This window comes from Erinaceus europaeus, chromosome 9 (assembly GCF_950295315.1).
Source record: "Erinaceus europaeus chromosome 9, mEriEur2.1, whole genome shotgun sequence".
Classification (NCBI taxonomy): domain Eukaryota; kingdom Metazoa; phylum Chordata; class Mammalia; order Eulipotyphla; family Erinaceidae; genus Erinaceus; species Erinaceus europaeus.
The window spans coordinates 102,683,236-102,709,540 of NC_080170.1; the positions used below are offsets into that span (position 1 = coordinate 102,683,236).

Below are 26,305 nucleotides of genomic sequence, written 5' to 3' on the forward strand. Positions count from 1 at the left end.
GGCCCTGAGGAATTTTAGGGGTAGAATCCTACAAGCCTAAATCCAAGTATATAACACATTCTGCCTATTGTTGACCTGACTTCTTAATTAGTAAGACAGCATAAAGAGTACCATCAGTGAGGGTTGCTTGAGCCCCCCCCTCCCCAAGACACATGAGACAGGCAGGGAATCTGGACCCAGGCTGGGGTGGGTATGGAGATTTCGTTTGAGTGTGTGTGTGTGGGGGGGGGGGGGGAGAGACAGCACCATGTGAGACAAGGCAAGCAATCTGGACCCAGCCCAGGGGAAAAAGGTACACCTTTTTCTACCACCACCCCTGCCAAGAATGCCCCATCAGCATAGATCACACCCCTGCAATGCCAAGCAGACCCAAATCAGAAACAAACTGCCCTCTTAGCTAAAGAGTACCCCTACAAATCCTAACCTGCCCTGTGAAAGGTTGAAGAAATCTCAAGTGGAAATTACCAGAATGGCCCCATGTTGTCTGCACAGTCAGCTCTAAATCACTGGCTGTGAACTGGCAGGTCAGTAGATCCCAGCAGCCTAGATGTACAAAGCAGAGCTCAGCAAGCATGTGCAGGGCTCAGGGCAGGACATGAAACTCCTCAGAGGAGTCTCAGGTAACTAACTGGATGCAGAGCAACTTCGGGGAACAATGTGGGAAATGTTACTACAGCAGCGGCAGAGACCCACAACTGAGACCACTGATATAAAAAAGAAGGGAAAAAGGGAATTGCTATTCAAACATCTCTTTGGAATAAAAACTCCTCATGTACAAAAGAGAAAAAACGTTTTATTTTGTTTTATAAACTTGTGAGGCTTATGGATCCAACATGATAAAAATTCTGAGCTGATGTTTTTGTCTTTAAAAATGTAAAGGGCTTGGGTTCTATTTTATAATGAAGCTGGCTTTAACCTAAAGACGTTTTCCCCCACCCCTTCCCCAAGGGGAAAAAATAAAATAAAATAAAACCTGTGTGTTAAATCATCTCCAGAAAGATAGATGCACCACGTTTGTCCTGAGGTCTAGGGGTCCTGCCGATGTTCACTGCCTGTTGAGAAGATCCGAAGCACCCCTGGTGCATACTGGCTAGGCAGGGCTAACCTCTCACGTTAAAACTAAAACGGGGTCTAATGGCTAATTCACAAGAGGCGACCACACAAGATGTCCACCCTCCCCTTCCCGGTCCCTCCCAGGGGCTCCCCTTACAGGCCAGCAGGCGACATCAGTGTATGTAGATCCGGTCAGAGACCGCCCCCGGCAAGTGGGTCATGATCTGCATTCGCAGCCACCAGTAGTAGTCCATAGGGTGGTAGCGGGTGTAGGGGGTGGTGGCAGTCAGGGCGTGGGTGACTGCGTCGATGACTGGGGATGTGTCGGTGGAGCCGCTGTTGCAGTAGTTCTCCATCTTGGAGATCTTCTCGTCGAAGTACTTGCGGCCGTAGTCCCTGCGCACCACTTCGGGCAGCTCGTCCCACATCCGGTTGGCAATGGCCTGGATGCGCTCAGGGCTGTAGAGGCTGGTGGCCGCGATGTAGTTGCCAGGTTCCACCACGCTCACCTTCACGCCGAGGGGGTGCATCTCGTAGCGCAGGCAGTCAGAGAAGGCCTCCACCCCGAACTTGGTGATGCAGTAGGGGGAGCGGGCCGGGTTAGCCATGCGGCCCAACATGCTACTAATGTTGACCACTCGGCCTGCAAAAGGAGACAGTGAGCACATGCTCAGGATCCAGGGTGGCTATGGCAGGGCAGAGAGCACGGCATCTAGCATGCTTCTGGAAGCCTATTTGGAACCCAGCCACCATCCTCTGATACCTGCTTTGCTGGCTGCCAGAAGGGTTCCAGCCTTCTGAAGCCCCCAAAGCCAGGGGCCTTCTGACTCGGTAATCAAGCTGAGCCCAGGCCCACACTCAGCATCCCTGTTTCTTAGGTGGCCAGATAGCTGTGCCTGACAGGGCAGGGAAGGAGGAGTGCATGAGAAGCGGCAGGCTTGATCAACAGAAAGACACTTTACAGTGGGTAACACACAGCAAAGCTGTCTCTCACCTCCCATTTCTCTCACTCTGTTTTTGTTCCAGCATGTCATCCCCTGGTGAGGCTATCTGGCAGTAGGTGGGACAGGGGCAAGGTTCTGAACATGACTTCAGGCAAGTAGCTCTGGGGTAATCTTATATGTAGAGCCTTGGGCGTTGGGAGGGGTGGTGACTTGAGAGGCTCTCCCAGAGGCCCAGCTCAAGGTCTTGGGGGTGGCCATAGGTTCCCCCACTCCTGGTGGGACGTGAAGGTGAGCCTGTGCAGTGTAGTGAGTAAACCCAGATGGGCCCAGGGTGTGAGTGTGCATCACTAGCACAGCGGGTAGGCACCTTTCAGAAATCTCTACATTCAGAGCTGATCAAAGACCAAGATTTTCTTCTGAAATCTTACAGCTGTTTTCTGGGCTGTCCTGCTTTGCTGGGGTTTTGGGATATAGCATATGGCTCTCCCCTTTCTTACCCAATTGTTTAATGTTATAGAAAGAAAAATTCAAGTCATTGATTTCTTAGGTGGTTTCTTTACATTTGGTTACCTTACATTTGTTTTGGGGTTTATTTTATTTTCCTTTTTTAATATATATTTATTTATTCCCTTTTGTTGCCCGTTTTGTCTTTTTATTGTTGTAGTTATTATTGTTGTTATTGCTGTTGTTGGGTAGGAAAGAGAGAAATGGAGAGAGGAGGGTAAGATAGAGAGGGAGAGAGAAAGATAGACACCTGCAGACCTGCTTCACCACCTGTGAAGCGACTCCCCTGCAGGTGGGGAGCCGGGGGCTCAAACCGGGATCCTTACACCGGTCCTTGCACTTTGTGCCACCTACGCTTAACCCACTGCGCTACTGCCCAACCCCCTATTTTCCATTTTTCTTTAACTTTGATTGTATTATTATTATTATTTTAACGTTGTACCACAGTTCTCTTTAAGTATGGCTTAGTAACCCACAGACTGGGCATACCAAACTCACCTAACCACACCCCGAGCTGGGGGCAGCTTGCACATAGGATGGTTATTTCTTTCCATGGGCTTCCCTGAGTGCTATAATCTGTACTCCGTTGCTGTACACACTGTGGACCTCTTACCTGCACTGCTTGCTCTGCCTCCTGAAAAGCACACATCACTTTCCACCCACTTGGTCATGCCACCTCTGCTCACCACCATCCAGCCTGACCCTTGGGAGTCATGTACTCACTCTCACTGGGATGTGGGTGTTGGCTTGGCTGAGATATCTTTCTATTCTGAGTAAAGTTGAAAGAGTGAAGCAAGAATAAAGTTTTGGTGGTTTTTTTTTTTTTTTCCAACTCACCTTTGGCCCTTCGGATGAGTGGGAGACAGGATTTTGTCATTCTCACTGTGCCCCAGAGATTCACTTCTGCCACCTCCTTGTAGGTGTCCATGCTGGTGAATTCAACCTCCCCAAATGTTGAGATGCCTGCGTTGTTAACCAGGCCCCACATGCCTGGACAGAAGGGGAAAAACCATGGTCACCACGTGGGCTTGGTCCTCAGATGCCACTGATAAGCCTGCAGCCCATTTTCCTCACTTTAGTCCCGTTGTGTCATGACCTGCCATTCCTCTCAGCAATTTCTAGAGTCACCAAGAATAGCAGGAGCTAGAGAGCCCACAGTGCAGGCTGTGACCCTTCCTGAATTAAGTTTCAGGGCCCATTATGACCCAGACCTGCTGGGAGCCTGAACTCTATTCTCCTTCATCTAACTCACTTCCACTCTACTCCATCCAGCCCCTCCTGCTCAGGCACCTACTTAGTCATTCCTGCCTTGGAGCCTTTGTTTAGTCTCCATCTTGACAGAACCCATCTTCCAGGCCAAGTGCTCACTGGAGGACCAGAGAGGGGATCCAATATCCAAGGTCACACAGCAGAATACAAACTTAGTCAACCTTTGATCTGAAGTTGGGCCCTAGACGTGCTCTACCCTGAGTTGACTGTTTCCTAGAAGATAACCAAAGGACCATCTGGCTTTTACAGACTCAGAGAAAGATGCTGGAAGCTTCCTTGGAACTCACAGAGTCTGATAAGTGATCTTACAGGTAAGGAGATGGATGTCTTATAGGGGAAGGACAAGTTCAGTTACCAAATAAATCGAGGCAAAGCTGAACCAGAGGGGGTGGCAATAAGCAGCAGCCTTGTTTTATAGGGGCCTCTCTGAGTCCCTTGTCTGGAGGTGCAAGGGCAGAGAGGGTTGGAGCCACAGAATGGAGCAGACCTAGCCTCTTTGCTGTGGAAACCCTCAAACCATAGTCTCCTGTGAAATCTTGTGCTCCTTCCCAAGGTGCAAACTCAGGGCAGAGCTGCTCTCCTGGGGGCTGTCCCTGTGGGAACTCTGGCCTTACTTTGCTTTCCCAGTTCATCATGGAAATGAGCTTGTGTAAATGACAAAGTAATTGGTCTCTAGCTGCTTTCCTTCCGTGTTACCCAAATTAAAGCTTCATCAACTGACCTCTGTGCCTTCTCCTTCAATTATGGAGGGTTAAGGATATGTATTAGGGGAGAGGAAATTGCTGGTTAACAAAGAGCTCCTAAATTCTCATTCCAACTCCCTATGGTGGCCAAAAAGAGGCTTCCAGTTCTCAGGTCTCACAGTGACCTCACAGTGACACTGATAATGAGATTCGAGTCAACCCTACACCCCTCCCTCCCCCACTGCTGCAGACTGGGGAGTTTCTCTCCTTTCCTCCCAGGAAGAGCAGACGCCCTCTCTCTATGAGCCTGCCCCTTACTTTATTTATTAACGTCACTTTCATCTTTGACTCTGTTAGCAGCTTCACTTCTCCCCCATCTAACTAGTCACCTGGTGCTATTAATATCAGTGATACAGATCAAGACAGTTGACAGGCCCAAACTAAACCTCATCTGGTCCTCACTCTCATACCCATAAAGTAAATACCCACTTGTCCCACTTGCACCAGGTAACAGAGGCTCAGACAGGTTAAGCACCTTGGTCAAGGTCATGAACTGACTAGTGGACAGCATAGAATGTGGGCTCAGGTCTGTGTAAGGACAGAGTCTTGTGTATTTAGTGGCTTCCTCTGTTGTGTCACTAGGACTCATGTTTTCTTCCCTGTTTCCACTTTATTCATTTGATTTCTCATTGCCTCCCTCATGTACTCGTGAGAACACTCTCCCTGCCCCACTCTCTCCTCCACCTCTATCCTGGTCTCCTCTTGGAAGTCACTCCTGCTTCTCTGATTCCCCTCTGTAGCAGGAAATGTGAGGTGGCCTTTGCCTCACCTGTCAACTACTCCTCCCCATGCATGCTGCCCCTGTTGAGCTTGACCAGCCTACATCTCGCTGAAGGCCTCACCTGCTCCTGCTGCCTCCTAGCACTGCTCAGCTCCCACTCCTTAGCCCCACAGCAGCTGTTGTTGAGCCCCTCCTGTGCTCCCGCCAGTTGGCTGGATCTAGGTGTGAGGACAACGAGGCATTCTCATTTCACAGACAGGCAAGCTGAGGCCACTGGGCATGAGCCCAGGACACACTTCTAGTAAAAGGAAGAGCTTGAGCAAATCTAGGCATCCTACTCTTAGGTAGAGAACTTTCCATATGTGGGGACTTCCCCATCCAGTGCTTCCCCCGTATGTCCCCGGTACTATAGCCTTTCCTCACAAGTGCTGCCATTGAGCCACTGACTTCCACTCAGCTGTTCGGCATTGACTTGCCCCTTCTGGTGCTCAGCACACTACTAAACTCGCAGCAGGTGCTGAGCCAGTGTCTCCTGACTGAGCTAAGTGATGGTTTCAAGTTCAAGCCATCCCCAGAGCCAAGTAGATGACCCACCCACTTGACATTTCCCAGAGACATGAATGGGGCGGGCAGGTCACAGACTCTCTAGTCTCTAGTATCCTGCTGGTGGCTGATGGCTCACCAGCTCTAATCAGACACCCTCTTTTACCTCACCCCCATGGTCAGCTGCCCTGGCTTGGACAGCAACTCTCCTACAGAGCCAGGGTGATGGGTGCCAAACTCGCCATGAAAAATTGGCTTCCAACTGTCTCCTGGAAGGTTCCTGTCTGTGGTGTGTGAATCCAATCCACAACCCACTGGCCTGAAAGCTCAGGGGAGAGTGCCACCTGGTGTGAAAAGTCAGCATGGTCTGAGGAAGGATTAAAAAAGGGGGGGGAGTGACAGGGGCCCTGGCCTTGCCTGCTAATTACCAGACTGATGTTCAGTGAATCAGGAACTTACAGTCTCTCCTCAGAGAGCAGAGAGAGAGAGCTACGAATGGCCTACTAGAGTGGGTGGGACCTGGGCTATTAGGTGTCACATCACTGACAAGCTAGAATCCTCTCCAATAACACAGCACAGCACAGCACAGCACAAGGACCTTTGGGAAGGGACAGCATCTCTGCTAGATGCATAAATGCCAGCTGAGTGTCTGGCATGACTCAGGGCTTCCCTCCCACTTCCCTGCTCCCTACCAGTGGCTGAAATCACTGCTCAGGAAAACTGTCCACCTGCCAGAATAGGGATTCCACCAGAAAACAGGTGAATGGGACATACCCTTTCTGCCTGGGCTACCAGAGAGCTCAAATGTAAATGTCACAAGTGAAGTGAGCAGACCAGACTGGCTCCTCCAGGCACCACCATCACCACTTATTTGTTCCCTATACATCAGATCCCCTCTTTGCTGGAGCCTCCATGGGTGGCAGGGGAGGCCACTTGAGTCATTATGCATTGGAAACTTGCAGCAGTGTGGGTGCTGTTGGCCAGTGCCCCCTCCCAAACCCTCTCCTCCTTTAGCTTCTGGCACTACACCCAAACTCTCTGACTGCTGCTACTCTGGCCCCTAATTGCTCAAGTTCCCAAGAGTCCCTGCTCCCACATCCCCCCATTCCTAGGGCTCCCTGCTGCCCTGTATGCCTAGTCTATGGCTGTCATCCTTTTCTGCCAGCAAGGCATTCCAGGTGTCCAGGATAGAGGCCCCTGTGTCACCCCCATCCTCACACACAGATCTGTCACCATGCCCAGCCAGTTCTGTCTTGTTATTCCCCCTCCACTTTGTCACTGCCCTCAGTCCTCATTCAGGACTCTCATACCTACATCACCACCCTGTTTTTTGAAGAGTCAATGTTTACTTCTTCCCCCCCTCCCACTATATACAAGAAGGCAATGTACTGCTTATATTAACAGTTATCCAATTTACAATATACACACTTCAAGAAGGTTTACATGTTTCTAGTGTTATTTTACAACACAGTTTGCATATTAAATGAAATTCAGAAAGCAGATGGAAGGAATGCTTTGCAAATGTCAGTACCTATGCTTCTCCTTTAAGCCCACCCTCTGTATTCCCACCATAGACAGGCCCCGGAGATTTTCGCCTCAGAAAATCTCCTTCGGGAGTCGGACGGTAACACAGTGGGTTAAATGCAGGTGGTGCAAAGCGCCCTGGCTCCCCACCTGCAGGGGTGTCACTTCACAAGTGGTGAAGCAGGTCTGCAGGTGTCTATCTTTCTCTCCCCCTCTGTCTTCCTCTCCTCTCTCCATTTCTCTCTGTCCTATCCAATAACAATGACATCAATAACAACAACAATAATAACTACAACAATAAAACAATAAAGGCAACAAAGGGGAATAAATACATAAATAAATAAATAGAAATCTCAAAAAAAAAATCTCCTTCAAGGCTCCCCACTGCCCTCAAGAGAGCATTCAGGCTCCCTCACCTGGCACCCAGGTTCTGGGTGACTTCCCTTCCTATCTCCACCAGAACTGACCATCCCCAGCCTACCCTGTATGCTTCCCACCACTGTCCATGCACCCCTACCTCCCTCCCTCCCTTCCCAACAATCTCCCACAGCCCACCTTAATGGATGCATTCCCCATTCCACCCAAGCACCCCATTCCAAAATGGACCCAGATCTCTCTGTCCTATGTAGCTCCCAGAGTAGGGGTGGGGAAGTCATCTGGGTCAGCCCCCAGCAGGCTTCAAGATCCTCAGGGATAAGGACTGTGCTCAGCCATTACTTTGTCCCCCATATCAGGGTCAGGGTGAGTGTCCAGTGGGCACTGGCTGAGCTGACCTGCCCATAAGCACACTCCTTTTACCATCCCACAGGCCCTAACATCACTTCTGACTATTTTCACATTGCCTCACTGCCTAGACATCTCCAGCTTAACCCACTTCCTCCTATAGAGCAAGGAAAGAACTGAATGGAGAAAGCCATCTTTGGGCAGAACACCAGAAAAGGGAAGAGGACATTCAGGAGGGACCCCTCAGAGTGGCCTATGCACAACCCTTGTTGCCCCCAACGCCCCCACCTTTCTCAGGGTCCTGCAGGCTTGAGCGCACAGTCTCCACTGCTTTCTCTACGTCCTCGCTCTTACAAACATTGAGTTGGATGGTTCTCAGCCGATCACTCTTCAGGCTGTCCAGCTCCTTGACACCATCATCACCTTTGTCCTGGAGAGGAGAGAATGATTGCTTCAACACCCTCCCTCACGCCCTGCCTCTGGAATGAGCACCAGAGTGGAGAAGGTAGCTAGCCCTAGGCTTACTATCAGCTGCAGGTAGATGTTTCTGGAGGCCCACCCGGACCTGCCCTCAGCAGCTGGTTTAATTCAGGTTAGTCTTTAGTCATTCTGGGCACTGTGACATATCAACCACCAATCTAAGTGTTAGTGACACAGCCATGAACCCCCATGGCAGGGCTCTTTCTCAAGTAAGGGCTTGCAAAGTAAGTACCTGAAAGAGCTGGGCAGGAGGGTGTCAAGTGATATGTGAGGCTGGGACTCAGGGGACAGCACATCCCTTGCCTCTCGGCCTCCAGGCACCATTTGTAAGCCCACAGCTATAAGTCTGGGGTTGCCAGATGTTCATATTTTTAAGCTAGCAATTGAAACTTCTATGTGAAAGTTAATTTCCTAAATGTTGGCAACTTATTCATATTTAAAAAAAAAAACAAACCTATTGTGTGGGCCAAAGTATACCCAGAAGTCACATGTGACTAGCAGGCTGCCAGTTGCCTCCTTTATCTCTGTTCAAAGCTCAGGGCCAGGGTCAGGCTTAGATGAGTTGGTTAGAGGCCAGAACCAGACTCACTCCAGATCAGCTGCCAGCCAGGCACTGTGCACCCACATGCTTGCAGTCACCAGCAGAAATAGGGGCAGCATCTGTCTTGACCTAGTCAGGCTAGTGGTATGAAGTCATTAAAAAAAAAAAAAAAAAAAAAGCCTGCTAAACCATACAGTGCTACGCAAATTCAGACATTATTAAATATAGAAAAGTGTCAATAGTTCACATTTTCTTGGGTCTCTATCATGTTCTGGCAGTGTGCTGAGAAGTGGAGACACAAAAATAAAGCATTCTGCCCTGTTTTCAGAGTCCTGTTTTGGGGAAGGAAGCAGATGAGTAAACAAACAATAAGAAGAGTCTCTGCTGCATGAGTCCTGTGGCAGGTGGGAGGTGGCAGAAGATGGAGTGGGCAGAGAAGGCCTTCCAAAGAGAGTGGCATCTGAGGCCAGGAGCCAGGGGGACTGTGGGGCTGGAACACTCCAGGAAGAAGTAAGAGGTGCGTCATCTGCTACAGGTGGGGCAGAGACTTATGGATACAGTGGGATTTGAGATTGGAGAGGAGGGAAGGAGTGTGTCTGGAAACAGTGGTGAATTATTAGAGGAGTGGAATAAAAGCATACCCCAGGTATGAGAGAGAGAGAGAGAGAAAGCTTAGCTTGTTAGAGACATTTACATGCCTGAGGCCCCAGCATAAGTACCACGACCTTATGCTGAGCAGTACTCAGATCTCTCTCTCTCCCTTCTCATTCTCTCTCATAATAAGTAAATAAACATTTGAAGCTTACACCATTTACCAAGTGTTTACTGTGTTTCACATGGTGCTAATACTTCAAAATGCATGATGCCACTGGTCCTCACATCATGAGGCTTACCAACTTTCATGCATTGTCTGTTCTGTAATGCACTGTTTATACACTAGGAATGAGCCACAATCAAAGAGAAACACTAGATGCTAGTCAGTCATGATTTCACTGGCAGTGACTCTTCCCAGTGCTGCACAGAGGCAGTGATGCAGTTTACAAGAGCACTGCAGTGGCTGCAGAAGTAGGGGAAGTGACTCTTTGGGGCTCACCCGAGGCTCCCACAGCTGGTCCTGAAGCAAACCTCTCAAGCACGGGAGGATGAACCTCATGAGTGATTTGAACCAGGAAAGCCTGAATCCTAGGACTGGCAGACCCTTCCCCAGCACAGTCAAAGGGATGCAATAGAGAATGGCTAAGGTACCCTGTTGAATGAGGCCAAATGCACCAGAGATAAATACCTAGAGGAAACACAATGGCAAGGGGTCAGGCTTGCTCTATGCAGCTCAGAAAACAGCAGAGCCAGGGCTCACAACCAAGTTTAGCTCACAGTGAGGCATGACTGTCTCAGTCCAGAGCTGGCATGCACTGCCCAGAAGGTGGAGGTGGAAAATGTGGAGCAGAGACAATCTAAGGACAGACAGGAAGTCAGAAGGTCCTCCTGGTCACCCCTCCCTCCCTATACTCTCATGATCACTAGTTAGTGCACCTGAGAAGAAGCCACATGGCGCAAGCCATGAGAATGCCAGTGCCACCCACAGAGACCACTTCAGATATTGAGGAGTGAGGCATGGTTAGACTGAGGCTCCACTCTGAACCTCTTTTGATACCAGCCTTCCCAAAGAACATAGCAGGCGTGCTCTTCCTACACAAGCCAACCAGCCTGGAGTGCCTGCTGCCATTCCCACAAGGGGTCCAAGAGAAATCTCCCTGAGGCCCCGTCTTCAAGTCCAGGGGCCTCAGGCTGGTGCCCACAGACACCTCTGTTTTCCACACAGCACCTCCCTCCTATTCTGCTCACACTACAACCCTCTCACTTACTTGGCTTTAGCCAAAAGTCAGCCCCGCCATTTCTCTTAGGCAGCAGCCACACACCCATGTGGGGCACTGGCTTGGCTGTCCCTTCTTCTTGGAGAGACAGTGCAAGGCTGGCTACCTCACCTCCTCCAAATGCTACCTTCCTGCATGACCTTGCGCCACAATGAAAGAGCATCTGACTCCCAGTGAGGACTTTCTTTCCACTTTAAAACTGAACACCATATCTTCTCCATTCCCCCATCCCCATCTTCTCTTGTGGCTTTGTTTTTCTCCATAGCTCTCATTACCTCCACAGAAAAGCAATTTACTTGTTTGTCTTGTTCCCTGTCTGTCCATCATCTATCTGCAAACATAAGTTCTACATGGGCAAGAACTCTTCACTGAATTGGTATGTGCTTTATGTCTAACAGAGACTGATTTTAGCTCACGGTAGGTGCTTGTAAGTATTCATTGATTAAATAAATCATTTAATAAATAGTTGACCAAGTTAACAAAGTTATAAGATAGACCCACGTGGTTTGGGGGACAAAAGGGAATCAAACAAATGAAAGTATCACAGTCTGGGAAGTGGTGCAGTGGATACATCATTGAACAGTGCTCTAATAAAAATAAAAATGAAAAAATATGAAAATATCTATTATAGAGGCTTGAGAGATATCTCACTGACTAGGTCAACTACCTTCCCATGAGCACATCCCAGGGCCAAGCCCAGGCACCATCTGGAAAGTACTATAATACCAGCAGAAGCTCTGGTTGTGTGATCTCTCCCTCTGTCCCTATTTCTTTGAATAAAAAAAAAAAAAAAAAAGCCTGGAACTGTGAAATCAGTATGTATGAGGCCCTGGCTATACAAAATACTAATACTAATATAGAAGTCTAGCATAATCCATTGTCTGGGGGTGTCTGTCTACAAATGGAAGCAGAAAGAAAGAGGAGTCATGCACAGGAGTGTATGGTAGGGGATATGTGTGTGCATGTGCACATGTGGATGCATGTGTCCATATGCAGCAAAATGGCCCAGTGGAGTGAGGAAAGAGAGGTAGAGACCTGAAGACATCTGCCTAAGTCAAGTTGTTGAGTTGGCCTGAGACATTGAGAGCTGAAGCTCCTGAAACTAAGCAGGGGCAGGCAGAGTGTTGGGATGTAAATGAAGCTGCAGTCCATGAGACTTAACCTCTCAGAACCAAGCTGGAAGTCTAATATCCCATTTGTACTTCTGAAGGCAAGTTATTCCACACTAATAGGAGACCAGGAGAAAGCTGAAACACATTCTTCAGACTCCTATTGGCTTGTGTTCTCTCTAGCTGTGACCCAAACCAGGTAATGACACCCAGTAATTAAGGGATAGACACCAAGAGACATAACCTGGCAGTGACCCTTTCTTTCTTTCTTTTCCTTCCTCTTCCTTCCTTTCTCTCTTTCCTCCTTACCTCCTTTCTTTCTTTCTTTCTTTCTTTCTTTCTTTCTTTCTTTCTTTCTTTCTCTTTCCTCCTTACCTCCTTTCTTTCTTTCTTTCTTTCTTTCTTTCTTTCTTCCTTTCTTTCTACCACAGTTGTTGCTGGACTCCGTGCCTAAACAACTCCACAGCTCCTGGTGGTCATTTTTTCCCCCTTTCTGCTTTTAAGTGACATTTGTTTGTTTATTGGGTAGAGTCAGACGGAAATCAAGAGAAAAGGAGAAGATAGAGAAGAAGAGAGACAAAGAGACATTTGCAGCCCTGCTTCATTGCTTGTGAAACTCCCACCTGCAGGTGGGGCCTGGGGTCTTGAACACTGTAACGTGCACTTAACCAGGAACTCCACCACCTGGTACCTCTTGTCTGTGTTTAGAGAGGGTGAGAGAATAAAATAAACCTGAAACATTACTCCACCACTCATGAACCCCTCCCCACCCCATGCAGATGGGGACCAGGAAGCTTGAACCCAGGTGTCTTTGTTTCCTTTCTAACACCAGTTCTTGAATCATAGAATCACCATCATAGAAACAGAAAGATATATGATCACCAAGTCTAAACCTCTTATTTTAATTAAGAGTAGACTGGATCTCAGGCAGGACAGGCAAGTGTTTGCCTAGTTCCTGTGTCAGTAGCTGGTCTGTGATTAAAATTCAAAGCCTTGACTTTTGTTTTTTTATTTATTTTTATTTTTTTATTCTCACACCAGGGTTTATCACTGGAGCTTGGTGCTAGCACTACAAATCCACCACTCCTGAGTATCATTTTTTTCCTTTTCCTTTTTCTCTTTTTCTTTCTTCTTTCTATTTTATTTCATAGGATAGGAAAAAAATGAGAGGAGAGGGAAAGAGAATGATAGACACCTGAAGGCGGGGAGTGGAGGCTTGAACTTGGGTCTCTGTACATGGTAACGTATGTGTTTACCCAAGTGTGCCACCACATGCCCCTCCACTCCCCACTCCTGACTCCTTCATAAAGACTCCTCTGCAGCACCAAGTAGCCTCTGCCCACACTCTGGCTGGTACAATGGCATAGGTGCTTTACTTACAAAAAAATTGCTTTGTGCCTGCTGAAAGTGCACTGAGCAAAGAACCCAGCTCTATGCACGCCATGCCTACCCACCCCAGCACCTCCCTAAGCAGGTTCTCTCATGCTCTGTCAGAGGGAGAAGGCACAGGTACTGCTTCCTGGGGGAGCAATTTGGCATTTGAATGAGCCTAAAAATCTCCACATCTTCCCATCTAGCACTCTCACATCTAGAAATATTCCTAAGAATTTCTGATGAAAGGATGCAAAGATAGGTGTGAGACAGTTCACTGTGGCTTTGTTTACAACAGCAGACGTCACAAAGAATAGGCTCATGAACATCTTAAGTTACTTTGAAGGCAACCTGCTGAAGTGAAAAGACTCCATTATTTATTTTTACATAATTCATTTTGGTATTTTTTTTAATTTACCAAGAATTTCTTTCATGTGTTAAAATAGATAAAAATTAAAGAGGCAAAAAGAAAGCTCTCTCTGATCTGGAAATATGTTCAGAGATGGTAACATTGATAATTTCATTATTTATTCTTTTCTAAATGACTAAAGTTTTTTTATATTTTATTTATTTATTTATTTTCCCCTTTTGTTGCCCTTGTTGTTTTTATCATTGTTGTTGTTATTGATGTTATTGTTGCTGGATAGGACAGAGAGAAATGGACAAAGGAGGGGAAGACAAAGATGGGGGGAGAAAGGTAGACACTTGCAGACCTGCTTCAGCACTTGTGGGGAGCTGGGGGCTCCCTGTAGGTGGGGAGTTGGGGGCTCAAACCGGGATCCTTACACCAGTCCTCGAGTTTCATGCCACCTGAGTTTAACCTGCTGTGCTACAGCCCGACCCCCATGACTAAAGTTTTATACTGAATAGATATTAAACCTAATATTACAGAATCCCATGGCCAGGGAGCTGGCTCAATGATAAGAGCACTAGGCTTGCAAGAGAGAAGTCCTGAGTTTACTCCCAAATATCTTATATGCCAGAATGATGCTCTGGTTCTTTTTTTCTTTAAATAAGTCAATGTGTAAATCTAGAAACAAACAAAAAACCAAACAACAACAGCAACAAAAAACCCAACTTCATTTGTTTGATTTTTAATGAGATAAGGAGATATCATAGAACTGCTCAGTTTTGGTTTATGGTAGTGCCAGGGATTAAACTTGGGACTTCCGGGCTTTAAGCATGCAAGTCTGGCACATAAACCACTGTGATATTTCCCTGACATCAAATAAATAAATCTTTTTCTTTTCTTTCTTTTTTTTTCTTAAATTCCTTCCTTGGGAGGTTAGGAGGTGGCACAACCAGCAGAGCACGTGTGTTACAGTGCTCAAGGCCCAGGTTCAAGCCTGCAGCCCTTACCTACAGGGAAAAGGCTTCATGAGTGCTGAAGCATTGTGGCAGGTGTCTCTCTCTTTCCATTTCTATCTCTCTCTCCTTTCTTGATTTCTGTTTCTACCAAATAAATAAATATATACATAAGTAAAATATTGGGTTGTCAGAAAAATCATGATGCATTTGTGCATAGAAAAACAGAAATAGGGAGTCGGGCTGTAGCGCAGCGGGTTAAGCGCACGTGGCGCAAAGCACAAGGACCGGCATAAGGATCCCGGTTCGAACCCCGGCTCCCCACCTGCAGGGGAGTCGCTTCACAGGCGGTGAAGCAGGTCTGCAGGTGTCTATCTTTCTCTCCCCCTCTCTGTCTTCCCCTCCTCTCTCCATTTCTCTCTGTCCTATCCAACGACGACAACAACAATAATAACTACAACAATAAAACAACAAGGGCAACAAAAGGGAATAAATAAATAAAATAAAATATTTTAAAAAAAAGAAAGAAAAACAGAAATATACATCATGATGTTTCCAACAACCTAATATTTTTATAATATGATGATAAAGAAAAATAATTAAACATGAGTATTTTTTTAAATTTATTTTGTATTTTTTAATTTTTGCCTCCAAGGTTATCACTGGGGCTTGGTGCTGCCACTACAAATCCACTATTCCTGATGGTCATTTTTTCCTCTTGTTTTTGCTGCTCTTATTGCCTAGGACAGAGAAAACATGAGAGAGGGAGAAAGGCGGCCACCTGTAGACTTGCTTCACAGTTTGTGAAGTGTCCTTCCTGTAGGTGAGGAGTCAGGGACTCGAACCCAGATCCTTACTCAGATCCTTGCGCTTAGACTGTGTGCTTAACTGGGTGTGCCACCGCCTGGCCCCCAACTTGAGTAATTTTAAACACAATAATTTGTGTACCCTCAGCTGGCAGATTAGAAGAACAACAAAACGTTAGAGAATCCCAAAGCTTACTGTGGAGGCTACAGTCTATCTCCTTTCAAAAATAAATCTACTACCAGGACAGAAAGTCTCCTTTAAGCACACTTTCAGGCTCACTGCAGTGTGCAGCATGCTACTGCCAAACCATGGCCATGTTAACTATGCTCTCAGCCAGTGGCAGCCAGTGGCAGTGCATGGCAGGAAGGCTGGGCCTGTCTAAGACCCCCTGTCTTGATGACCAATGAATGAGTGACAAGGTGCTCAACACCATTAATCAAAGAACAAAGGGTTACCACCTCCCATCCAGTAAAGTGATTATTATCAAAAATCATAAAACACATGTTGGCAAGGATGTGGAGAGCTTGGAATCCTATAGACTGTTGGTGGGCTTGAAAAAGCTTAGTGAGAGTCATGAAGGTAATGGCTGCACAATGAGATTACATCTAATACATATAAGATAACTCAGATAGTAAATGCTATGTCTACTGTGTATTTAACTTCATCAAAGTGACTATTTCACTGCAGTTTTAAGATCTATGGGGGTAGAACCTTGCCTTCAATGTGAATCAGCAATGGTAGAGAAAGTTCCATCCTCTGAAGGGAGGCTGGACAACATACTCTATCTTCCCCCTGAAGAAGATGGGTCCAGAAATTGGGGCAGCTTAGAACATTCCTACCTATGACCACAGAATGTGAGCTCAGATCTACAGGAATTCAGAGGTCACACAGGCTCCTAAGCTGAATATGGACCCCAGATCACATCAAATGATGGGGTTTACAGTCAACAATATTTATACACCTTTCCCATATTTGGGAGCTACTCTCTTCCCAGATCCAGCTTTCTGGTCCTTTTTCCAGCCATGACATCATCTCCGCAGACAATAACTTGGATCCATCTGCATATCAGATGTCAGGCTCAGGAAAAAAAAAACAAAACTAGTAGTCATGGGCCCTTTGGTATATAACTAAAATAGCCCTACTAGCTATCTACAAAATGGAGACCAACCCCCACAACTCTTCATTTGCACTATTCCAGCTTTTAGGTTCATGATTAGTCAACAATTTGTTTGGCTTTACATGTCAACTCTTCTTTCAGCCACCAGGTTCCAGATGCTAACATGATGCCAACTGGACTTCCCTGGGTAGACAATCCCACCAATGTGCCCTAGAGCCCCATTTCCCCAGAGCCCTACCCCACAAGGGAAAGAGAGAGACAGGCTGGGAGTATGGATCAACCTGTCAAAACCCATGCTCAGCGGGGAAGCAATTACAGAAGCCAGACCTTCCACCTTCTGCACCCCATAATGACCCTGGGTCCATACTCCCAGATGGACAAATAACAGGAAAGCTATCAGGGGATACGGAGTTCTGGTGGTTGGAACTGTACCTAGTGGCCTCTTTTTGTTTTATCCCCTTTGTTTGATAGGACACAGAAAAATTGAGAGGGAATGGAGAGACAGTAGGAGAGAGACAGAGAGAGACACCTGCAGACCTGTTTCACCACTTGTGATATTTCCTCAATTGTGGAGTTGTACCCCTCTTATCCTATTTGTGTTTCCTTTTTATAAATAAAAATTAAAAAAAAAATCTAAGAGAGGCATTCTATCAGGACGCAAAGCACTTGTCACTAAGAATTTTATTTTTATACCATCAATGAAAGGGAAAATAAATCTGGGAAACACCAGAGGAAGCCAGGCACTGTTTCCCTTATCTGAGAGAAGAAAAAAAAGAAAGACACTTGGAAGTAGTAAAAGGTGTGGGTGTGATTTAGAAAGGGAGTGAAGGCAGGACCATTTAAAAACATAGGGAAAAATATATATGTAGATATATCTATATGTATACATATAGATATACATATAGATTGATAGTTACAGAATCAGCCCATATTGGTGACATTGGGAGAACTACTACAGTTTCCAGTGAGGAGGTGGGGACACAGAATTCTGGTGGTGGGAACCATATGGAATTATACCTCTATTATCTTATAATTTTGTAAATCAATATTAAATCACTAATAATAAAAAATATAGATAAATATATTTCAAAAATCTATCAGGGGCCAGGTGGTGGCACACCTGATTAAAAACACACATTACCATGTGCAAGAAGCAGAGTTTGAGCCCCCAATCGCCATCTGCAGGGAAGAAACATCACAAGTGGTGAAGCAGGTCTGCAGGTGTCTCTCTGTCTCTCTCCTACTGTCTCTCCATTCCCTCTCAACTTCTCTGTGTCCTATCAAACAAAGGGGATAAAACAAAAAGAGGCCACTAGGTACAGTGGATTCAACATATAGGCACTGAGCCCCAGCAATAACTCTGCTGACAAAAAAAATACATATACATATATATATATATCTTAAAATCTATAAAACACAGCAATTATTATATGTAAGGAACAGTGGTGACAAATATGGCCCATCTCTTACCTTCAGCAGGCAACCAGCAAACACAAGGAAGCCTTTTGAATGCAGATGCTTAGCCAAGGAGAAGCCAAATCCAGAGTCACAGCCCGTGACCAGGACAGCTTTGCTGCCAACCTGTTTTAGAAAGTGAGAGACCTGTTAAGATCCCAAGGTCCAGAAGGGAGAAGGACCGGGTATCCTCTGGACAGTTAATGGTGTGTGCTCCTGAGTGCTCCAGGCCTGGCCCTCCCCCACTGGCTCTTTCTGTCTGGGAAAGCCTCCCGTAATATCTTGGAAAAGATGTGTAGTGATATCATATCAGGATAGTGAGGTTTAAATCAGACTGTGTCTTTAAGGAACCACATTGCTTAGGGAAGTCACTTCCCTTTTCTAGACCTTAGTTCTTCATATACAATCACTATTATTTCTATCATCACCATCATCAAAGCTAGTATTTATGGAATATTTTGAATGTGTAAGGAACTCTGCATGTATTTATTAATTCTCACAATAATACACAGATATAATTGTTATACATATGTTATCAGAAAGAAAAGATATTTTTAACAGCTAACATCATTAGTGATAGACCCAGGATTGAAATTAGGACTGAAAGATTTCAGAGTCCTGAAGTCTGGGACATAGCCCAGTGGTTTGTGCAACAGACTTTCATGCCTGAGGTCCCAGAGGTCCCAGATTCAATCTCTGGCACCATCACAAGTTATAGCTTGTTGTTTTCGACGGGTTAGGTTGTTTCCGCCGGGCTGGCTTCACGGGCGGGTAACAGACGACCAGGGACTCATAGTTGAGCTGTAGGCAGTATCTCTTTATTCATTCAGGACGCAGCACAATCTAAGCCGAGCTAAGCTAAACTTAAGGTAAAGTACTCTAAAACTCACAATGCTGTCTTTATATATACTTGCCAAGTAGGGTGGAAACAGGGTGTGACATAGAGAGGGTGGAGAGAAAAGTGACTGGTGACAATCAGAGTGTGACAAGGAGAGGATCAGGGTGTGACAAGGAGGGGGGGTGGAGCAAAAACATATCATGAAACAGTGGGGATTGAACCAATGCCCTGGAGGGAGGTGCTTGTTAACAGCGGTTATATAAATAGAATGAAGTGGTTATGTAAATAGAATAGTGTTAAGCAGGGGGGATTTAAACCAAATGAAACAGAAGGGGTCTCATGCATACCAACAATAGCTGAGTAGTAATACTCTAGTCTTTCTCATATTAAAAACTGGGCTGGCAAGATAGTTCACCTGGACAGCAGTGTGCTTGCTTTTCATGCAAGTGACCCAGGTTCAAGATCCACCCCCACCACAGTGGAGGGGGTGGAGTGTTGTGTTGTCTTTCCTATGTCTTTCTGTCTGAAAAAGTCAGCCCAGAGCAGTGAAACCCTGGTAACAGCAATGACAAAAAACAAAAAACAAAACAAACAAACAAAAAAAGGATAAGGAGGCTGAGGAAGATGAGGAGGAGAAATAGAAAAATTCTAGAGTTCAAATTCTTAACCACTGATTTTATTTGCTGGAGAATTGGGGGGGGGGGGGGTGGATAGAGTTAAGCAACTGAGAAAGTAGCTTCAAGTGCCCTAAAAATGCCAAACCCTTTCTCCATTGGTGACTCAGGGCCTGAAGGGAAGAGAGAAGGGCTGTGACTGCCTCACCAGTCCTCAGAAAGCTGGACTGTACTCACTCACCGGGCTCACAGTGTCTGCAGCATAGGTCCTGCATGCCACAGGGACTGAAGAGGTGGAGGACAGCAATGTGTGTCTGCAAGACAAAAGGGAGCCTTGATCAGAGGGCATGTTCACACTCAGACCTTGTTTCTGAAGCAGAAGCAGTTCATAGGGCCCTGGCTACCAGAGGGCAGTACTGTCTCCCCACCCAATGCTCCAGTGTGGCCTGCTGGCTCCACTGAGGAAAAGGACCTCTTTCCACCCATACCACTCAACTGGGAGCAAATGGTCATATCCCAATGAAGACCTTCCAGTGATGGGACTTTGCTAGCAATGCCTTCTGCAAATCTGATTTCTTAATCCTTAAGCTTTAGGCTGATTCCTGAGTGCTTCTTTTGATCGAACATTTTTCATTTGAAACAACTGAATGGTGGTAAGAAGTTAAGGGAAAGAAATATACAGAAATGTCCTGTACCTTTTACCTAGGTTCCCTTAATAATAACATTTTGAAAAACTCTAGTACAGTATCATAACCGAGACATTAACACTAATGCAGTGAAAATACAGAACATTGCCATCATAAGAATTCCTCGTATTACCCTTTTGTATTCACACCTGCTTCCCTTCCATCCCATATCATCTTTAACACTAATCTGTTCTCCATCCCTTCAAGTTTTGTCATTCCAAGAATGTTCCATAGAGCCCAAGAGGATAAAGCGGTGGACAGTCCTGAGGTCCTGAGTTCAATCTCCAGAATCACATATGCCAGAGTGAGGCTCTGGATCACTCTTGTTAATAAATAATGAATCTTGAAAAAAGAAAAAGAAAGAGGAGACGGAGAAAGAGGAAGAGAAGGAGAGGGAGGAGGAGGAGAAAAAGAATATTACATAAATAGTATCTATAATATATAGCCTTTTAAGGATAGCTTTGTTTTCACTCAATGTTATTTTCTGGACTGACTCTGAGGAATTATTCTGATGCAGTCTCCACCCCCAGGTTTTACCACGCCTTGCGAAATCCTAGCAGTGCCCCCTTCAACCAATCCTGGCCCCACATGTCACCCCTGGTTGTCGCCCAATAAAAGCCCCCTCACCCCTCCCTCGCTCTCTCTGGGCTCTCGGCTCCCCCTCTCTCTCTCAGCTCCTTCAGCTCTCTCTCAGATCTCTCTCCCTTCTCTCGCCCGCCCCGTGGTCAGGTAGTGGGGACGGCCATTGTCGGCTGACTCCACGTGGCCTGAGCCACCCCCCCCATCCTATAATAAAGATTTGTGTACCCCACTCGCTCTGGACTTCCTCTGTCTTCTCCGCGGTGCAGCCCGACACCTGACCACAACAACAACACTGGACATTGCCCTAAACTGTTTCATCTATCAATGATGTGTTCCTTTTTTATTCCCAAGTAGTATTTCCTGACATGGCTATACTGCAGTTTAATCACTCATCTTTAAAGGACATCTGTTTGTTTTTTTTTTACTATGGAGCTGTAACAAACCTGTACAGGTTTCTGTCCAAACCTGTTTCTATTTCTCTTGGTTAAATGCCCAGGAGAGCAATTACTGAATCATGTGGTAATCCATTTTCTCTATCACTATCTAACTTTTTGTCAGAAAGGTTCTAATGTTCTCAGAGTCTTTGTCATGAATGGATGTTACATTTTGTTTCTCTGTACTATTAGATAAGATCACATTATTTTCTGGGTTACATTGATTTAGCAAATGATGAACTGCCTTCACACCCCTGAAACAGCCCACTGATTTAAGGTCTAGAATTCTCTTTCTTTATTGAAGGAATCTATTTGCTAGTATTTTTAAGAACCTTGTATCTATAGCCAAGAGGGTTATTGGCCTATAGCTTTGGGGGTATTTTTGTATTTTTTTTTTTTTTTGGTCTGGCTTTGGAATCAGAGTCATACTAACATCTCGAGCTAATTGGAAAGCATCACAGTGGGGAGAGGGTGGTCTTGCACCACTAGCTCTTGGGTAAGAGGCATTGGGGTATCTCAATAAGCTCCCCCACAGTATAGGAGTATGCCAGGCAGTGAAGAAAGTACTCACTCTCCATATGGTTTCTTCTGATACTCCTCCGCCCCAGCCTCAGGCAGGCAAGGTACCTGACTACCAGTGGTGGGACACAGAAGTCCTGGCTCCTACTCAGTTTTTTTTTTTTTATACTCCCCTGGGCAGGATATTTAGGGTATTTTGGGATGGTAAAGGTGACATCACAGCTTTTCCTGTGATATTTGGATGAAGTGGAATGACTGCTGTTTTTTTTCCTGCCTTGTGAGACAATGACCTTGTGGCAAGAGCAAGCAAGCTTTCTATGCCTGAACTCAGTGGTGTTTCTGAGTTGCCATCCTCTTCATCCCCAAGTCTCAAGATCTCACTCATGGGCAGAACTGAAGAAATAAGAACAGAAAGGGGAAACTGCAAACAAAACTTGTACTAGGTTGATGTATTGCACCAAAGCAAAGCACTTGAGGAGTTGAGGGGGGGTGGGGGGAGTAGGCTAGAGGATGCTTTGGGGTCCATGTGCACAATGATGGAAAAGGACCTGGGCTGAGAGTGAAAGTGTTTTGCAGACACCTAGCATAGTAAAAAGAGAAATTATACCCATATCAACAACTGTACTGTAAACCAATAACCTCTCAACTAAAAAAAAAAAAAAAAAAAAAAAACAATTTCAAGAAAGAAAAAAGACCAAGATAATTTTTCACTATGTAATTTTTTAGCTCTTGAGGTCCCTTGCTGGCCACCTTCTTCTCTTCAACTTAGAGTCTTCTAATACTTGTTTTATGTAATGCCCAGGGGATGGCTTTTGCTTCATAAATGGGATTTTTAAAAAAGAGTATCTATTCAGTCTTCTATAAGTCTTGTTAGCTATTAAATGACTAGCAAACCAGAAACAATAAGTGGAAAGACGGATGAGTGGGAAGCTGCTAACTGGAAAAATGAGTGAGAAACAGACTTACTTTTTATTATATAGTCCTTTGTATCACTTAAATTTTATCTCATGTGCACCTTAAAAATTGAAAGCTTTAACTAATTTAATTAATTAACTGATTGACTTATTACTAGATCACTGCTCAGCCCTGACTTACAGTGATGTGGAGGACTGAACAGGAGACTTCAGAGCCCCAGGCTAAGAGTCTCTTTGCATAATCATTATGTTATCCATCCACACCACCACCCCCCCTTTTTTTAATTCATAGGTCAGTCATTGGCTTAATGGGAAGAGCAGAAGACTTGCACACATAAAGCCCACATTCAGTCCTGGCATCACATATGCCAGAGTGGTGCTCATGCTTTTCTGTCATTCCTCAAATTAGTAAATCTACTAAAATAAATTTAAATAAAAATGTTTTACCTAACACTCTTAGAAAATGTTAGTCTCATTATACAGAAACAAGGGTCAACAGGAAAGCCTGCCAAGGTAACCATTTAACAGCCACACAAGAGTCTCTGGATTCTAAGTGCTCTGCATGGGTGGGCTCTAGTAATAGATTGATATGGTTAGTATACCCAGAGAAACACTGCGTTTCCCCATGATTTCAGCTCTGCAAAAAGAACAAGGCTTCCCTGTTGGAAATGGATTCTGTCTGCTAGTCTCTTGGATTTCCCTTAGCATTAGCTGTTATTTTTTTATTTTAAAAATAAGAAAACAGCTCAAAACAATAGAAATAGCTTATTTCAGATTCACTTCCTACCATATTTTTTTCTAACTCATTTCCCCATTTTTTAAACTTGACCATCTCTGGGAATATTGATTTATTTACTTATGAGAGAAAACCAGAGCATCAGTCTGGAAAATGTGCTGTCAGGGATCACTCTAAAGCTTGAGAATCAGTCCAATACTTGGGGCCAGGTGGTGGTGCACCTGGTGGAGTGCACATGTTAAAATGCTCAAGGACCCAGGTTCAAGCCCCTGATCCCCACTTGCAGGGGTAAAGCTTTGCAAGTAGTGACGCAATGTTGCAGGTGTCTCTCTTTCTCTCTCCCTATCACTCTCCTCCCCTATTGATTTCTGGCTGTCTCTATCCAATAAATAAATAAGGATAATTAATTTTTTAATATTTAAAAAAATAATCCAATGCTTTAATAATCCATGGTGCTGACTACTAGGCCCATCTCTGGGAGTATTATATACCAGGCTCTACCACTCATACCCACTTGTCAATGACATAGGTCTACTTTCCCAGAAAACTAAGGACATATTCCTTCACACCTCACAACATCCCCCCCAGAAACCTTAACCCTAACATGATAGGCGATATGGAAGCAAGAACACTGTGACTCCAACTGATGCCCACTTGGTGCTTCTGGGGTTGCCCTGTCTTTTGTTTCTCTTCTCTCACTTTGGAACTTCATCTGGTGGTATGGGATTCCTTGCTTGGAGACACTTTGTGATTCGGAAGGGTCTTGGGGCTGGAAAGGTGTTAGCAGTTCAACTTGCAAATTTTGGTTAACAAGCACCTAAGGAGCTTGTTGTTTTACAAGCTTCTCAAATGTTCTTCCAGAAAGCAGTCAGGGAAAGGTCCAATTCATATGGGTCTGGAGCGATTTCTCAGATTATCTTTCCTTTCATTTATTAGAACCACTTGAGATGTAATTGTGGCTTGTGGTCTTGTTAAAATGAGCTACCATTTAGACAGATAGAGAGTTGGGTACTACAATATTTGCAAATTAAATGTGATTTGCTTTGAAACAATCCAGTAGCAGGAAAGGAAGGAAAATGGGTGGGGACACAGATCAAACAAGACTGACCGTGAACAGATAGCTGCATACCCAACTACACTAGGGATCAATATGCTACTTTCTAGCTTTGTATATGTTTGAAATTGTCCCCAAAACACTTTTGAAAAGAACCACCATAAGTTTTTAAACTCATAATCTCTAACCAATTAAATAGGAATTCCAGGGTGTCCCTTAGGGATATCCCCTCCCCTACCCCCACCTCCCAGAGAGTTCTGGGCAATTCTAATCTGCAAACAGCACTGATAACTGCTGCCTCCAATAAAATAGAGACTTTTCTCCTTGGGATTTCCCTCTTGAACCTCCTGACTGTCAAAACCCTAACATTTCTAGGTACAAACTTGCTCTAGGTCACAGCCCAGGTGAACAGTGGCAGACACTGAAATTGTCCGCCAGTCTCCATTCTGAGCAACTGACTTGCTAACAACTTTGTCAGAGGCTGGCTGTGTGCCCAACTCTTTCCAGAGTAGTGCCTTCATGGTGATCACGTGACTCATCAATGGCCAATCAGGTGCAGCAAAAGTCTGCAGTGATTTAGGTGAAGATTTGCTCACCAGCTGCAGGTGCAGCTCCTCTCTTCCTCTGCCTAGACTGAGGTAGAAGGTGGAGGAGAGTTGTGATGCTCTGAGGGAAGAACCATTCTCAGAAAGACAAAGAAATGACAAAGCAGAAAGAAACATGTAGACTGCTCACACAATGCAACCCCAGACCTGGACTACCAGGGAGCTCTGCACGTCAGGGTGAAGCTGTCCTTCCCAACAAGATACACATGGGATTATCATACCCCCCAAGGGGCTAAGTCCAAACCCTGTAATATAAATATGTGCAGGATGGCCAGGTGATACTCTGGTCCTGTCTCTCTCTCTCTCTCTTTCTCTCTCTCTCTCATTAAGAAATCTAAAAAAAAAAAAAAAAATTAAACTGCATGCAGGGGCAGCCAGACAGCTCACTTGATTACTGCACCTGCTTTGCCATGCACATGATCCAGATTCAAGCCCAGTCCCCACTGCACTGGAAGACACTTTGTTGTCTTTCCATTTCTCCCCATGTCTCTCTGTTTTTGCCTCTATCTGAAAAAGTCAACTTGGAATGCTGAAGCTGTGGTGATGACAAACAACATGTTGATTTTGGTGGTGGGACCTCTCTGCCCAGGAGGGTCTTGTGGTGGCTGCAAGATACTGGTCAACCAAACCCCTTAGCCCCAGAGCCACATTAGTCTCACAAGTGATACAAATTAAACTCAGACCAGTTAATAAACTGGTGACTTTGAAGGGACAGTTGCCAGATTCAGAGATGAGAGCTTGCTCATCTCCACTGTAGAAGCTCAGCCAGATGGACTGGATGGTGCTATCTGGCCATTCTCTGAGCACGTATGGAAGAATCTGCCAGTCCTCAGAGCCCCAGCACCCAGGAACTGACCAGACCAAGCTTGAACTGCCACCTCATGATGGCTTCTGTGCTGTAACAGTCCAAGTCTCTAATCCCTTTGTTTCTCTTACTGTGAATCAGTAACAAAAGCTAGCAACTCAGCTTTCCATTCTGAGGAGGCATGAGATAACTTGGTAGTCTGAGGCCTGACTGTGTCATTGGTAGTGCACTTTCATCGCTTTCTTCTTCTAGCGTTTGCCACTTTCATCGCTGAGGTACAGGAAGCCCCAGGTTCAGTCCCCAGTAATCTAACTTGGAGAGAGGGATAGGGAAAATAAAAGAGAGAGAGGGAAAGAGGGGGTCTTAATTTGACAGGCTGAATCTAACAGATGGAGTTTAGGAAAAATATATGTGGGGTATTAGTGCACTTTGGAAGAC

General features: G+C 45.5%; 1 protein-coding gene across 6 annotated transcripts in view; it reads right to left on the minus strand.

Annotated features, from left to right (window-relative positions):
* Positions 1 to 773: 773 nt before the first annotated feature.
* BDH1 (3-hydroxybutyrate dehydrogenase 1) overlaps positions 774 to 26,305 on the minus strand; it is a 47,317-nt gene continuing 21,785 nt past the window's right edge. For all 6 annotated transcript variants that reach the window (XM_060198482.1, XM_060198481.1, XM_060198479.1 and 3 more), the window contains 5 exons: positions 19,774 to 19,846; positions 18,096 to 18,206; positions 8,313 to 8,454; positions 3,339 to 3,491; positions 774 to 1,696 (listed from right to left, as the gene is read on the minus strand). In XM_060198482.1, coding sequence (XP_060054465.1) covers positions 1,227 to 1,696; positions 3,339 to 3,491; positions 8,313 to 8,454; positions 18,096 to 18,206; positions 19,774 to 19,846 — 949 coding nt within the window. In that variant the 3' untranslated portion in view covers positions 774 to 1,226. The remainder of the gene's footprint in view (positions 1,697 to 3,338; positions 3,492 to 8,312; positions 8,455 to 18,095; positions 18,207 to 19,773; positions 19,847 to 26,305) is intronic.